This window comes from Artemia franciscana, chromosome 2, assembly GCF_032884065.1.
Source record: "Artemia franciscana chromosome 2, ASM3288406v1, whole genome shotgun sequence".
Classification (NCBI taxonomy): Eukaryota; Metazoa; Arthropoda; class Branchiopoda; order Anostraca; family Artemiidae; genus Artemia; species Artemia franciscana.
In genome coordinates, this window is record NC_088864.1 from 43,537,223 (window position 1) to 43,539,871 (window position 2,649).

At 38.0% G+C, this 2,649-nt stretch overlaps 1 protein-coding gene across 1 annotated transcript; it reads right to left on the reverse strand.

Moving 5' to 3' along the window:
- Positions 1 to 596: 596 nt before the first annotated feature.
- Positions 597 to 1,031, reverse strand: LOC136034998 (piggyBac transposable element-derived protein 2-like). Its single transcript, XM_065716572.1, has one exon. The coding sequence runs from the start codon at positions 1,029 to 1,031 to the stop codon at positions 597 to 599; it is 435 nt and encodes a 144-aa protein (XP_065572644.1).
- Positions 1,032 to 2,649: the final 1,618 nt, after the last annotated feature.

The window sequence follows — 2,649 nt, forward strand, 5'->3', positions numbered from 1 at the left end:
GGTTTATTATTGTTCATTCAAACTAATATAAGTTTTACACTTCATAATACTTTAACTGTTTAACCCTTGACAGGCCACTATAAGAACGAATACCAGGAAAAATCTCCAACGTTTCCCATGTGATGTCTAGGTCAGACTATTGACAAAACAGCTTTTGTTTGCTTGATTTATTCAAAATTGTCAATTTTAGACCATGTTGTAAAAATACAACATTAGCCTCTCAAATATATAAAAAAGGGGCTCTTTCACTTGGTGTGAAAGGCTTTAAAACAATTGCTTTTGGCAGTAAGGCACAGTGGAAGGTCACATTTTTCGCATTCAAAGGTGGTATATCCTGATTTGCACTCTTTGCAGCGGCTCTGCTTGTCAGTCTTTTTTGGCCAGTGATCAAGTCCATCAGCTTGAGCAGATATTGCCGGTCGGATTCGGTCACGACTTCGAATGGGGCTGGGACTTGCTTCGACATCTGCGGATGGTCTACTACGTTTTAGTTGGGGCATCACACGCGCCAAGGCATACAACCCTGCAGCAACTTCAGACCTGAAGGTTCTCAAGTTCATCGGTTCGTCTCTCCTTAATGTCAGCGCTTTGACGTCTTACCTGAAAAAAAGCCAGCTATTGCAGACTGCTGTGTCAATAAGCCACCAGATGATTCTCATATACCATTTTCGTGTCCGAAGATGAGTTCGGCACATCTCCACCAGCATGTCCGCTAAATCTACGCCACCCATATGACGGTTGTACTCATAAACAATGGCTGGCCTTGAAACTTCAACCCTGGATTTATCCTTGATGCTCCAGTGTCTGCACGTATCCTGTGGTGTTATTCCTCCACACGTCGAAGCCAAGTAAACCATGTTGTTATCTAACCATTTCACTACAATAACGCCGGAATGAATGTCAGTCCTGTAATCTGAAGTTCCTCTCTCTCGTTTCTTCATTTCACCATCTGTGAGGAACGGGCAGCCCCTCAGTCGTGCTTTGTTCAACGTACCAATACAAGGAAATCCTTTGATTTTGAGCAAACTCATTAGTTTAAAGCTTGAAAACCAGTTGTCAAATAAATCTTGTAGTTCATTTTCTCTGGCAAGGTACTTATCAGACGTAAAACTATGTTGCCTCCAACTCCAAGATCTGGCTCTATGTCATCTTCACCAAGAGTGCCCTTCCCTTGATAAACTTCAAAATCATGTACAAAACCTGACACACCAGCTCTTGTGAAAACTTTTATTCCCCACTTCGTCGGCTTTTTCGGCAGATATTGTCTCAAGCTGCTTCGCCCCTTGAGAGGAATCATTTGCTCGTCAATTGAATGGTGTTCTTCGGGAGTGACGGACTTCACTTCATAATACACAGGCATAATACTTTAACTGTTTAAATAGTAGTAGTAGTAAGATGGAACTAGACCCTTAAGGTCCAAATCGGTGTGCTGATCTCTGTTTCATGGCCTCACAAAATACAAAAAGGATGGGCTCTTTGTAGGGTCACCTTCCCCAGGCAAATGCACCACGACATGTGGTGCAAACTTCTCCCTGTCGTCATCGCCAAGGTAGCTCCAGGGGCCGATGTATATTGCCCAGTGATTGACTGGAATGATACCACAGATGGGGTTTCTTTCTAATTCTATAAGGTCTCCTGAAATATTTTAAGTTCCGTACAGCAATTGACGTTTCAGTCAAACTACTAAAGTTTGAGTATATTGGGTATATTGAGTATATATTGAGTATATATATTGAGTATTTTTTTAGTATATAATCAAACTATTTATTCAATATAGGAACTGGATATTGGTATATACAAGAGACGACATCTTAATTCTCTTGTATTGCTATATCCTCCCACTTTTTATGGCTCAGATATCATAGGTAGCTGTAAGGTCTAATTGATGCATTTCTTGCGCGTCAATTGTCTCAGGTTTGTGCTACGTTCTTCGCAGTTTCAAGAGCATTTCATAGTTCAATGTTAGCAGTACCCTTATTATTAGTGAAATGAGAAATACCAAAAATATAGTAATTTTTATATTTTACCAGTGTTGCGGGGTTGGGGGTTTAAAAATAAGTGAGGAATTAGGAATAATAATAATCATAATAATAATTTATTTTTAACCCACATCATAACAAGTTATGGCACTTGTGGAGTAACAAAAAGAAAAAAAAATGAAATACACTACATGTAAAATACACTACAAATAGAAAAAACATTATGCTACAATGAGATTAACCGAACAGACGGACCAAAGGATGATGAGGCGATAAACGATAAAAAGCTGATTCCGACAACCTTCCATACATGAGGGCCAACTTTGCACTTATATCAGGGACATCAAACTTACGAATTATCTTCGATAACCAATTGACCCAATTGATTTCCAATTGATCCGAGGTATTCGATAACATTAAAGTATTACACATAGATCTAAATTTTATTATAATAAAATCAATTTCACTACTGGCACATTATGTCATAATTTTCTAATAAGTTTATCTTATAAATCACTATTGGTGCTTTTTTCTTATTATTCATTATTGAGTTTTTCATGTCTTCTTTCACACCTATGCCATAATTTTTCTTGTCTCTGCCCATTTCTCTATATTATTTGGTTTATTATTGTTCATTCAAACTAATATAAGTTTTACACTTCATAATACT

What these genes read in the sequence shown, in the direction of transcription:
- LOC136034998 (XM_065716572.1), bottom strand. Translation starts at nt 1,031, where the DNA reads ATGAGTTTGCTCAAAATCAAAGGATTTCCTTGTATTGGTACGTTGAAC.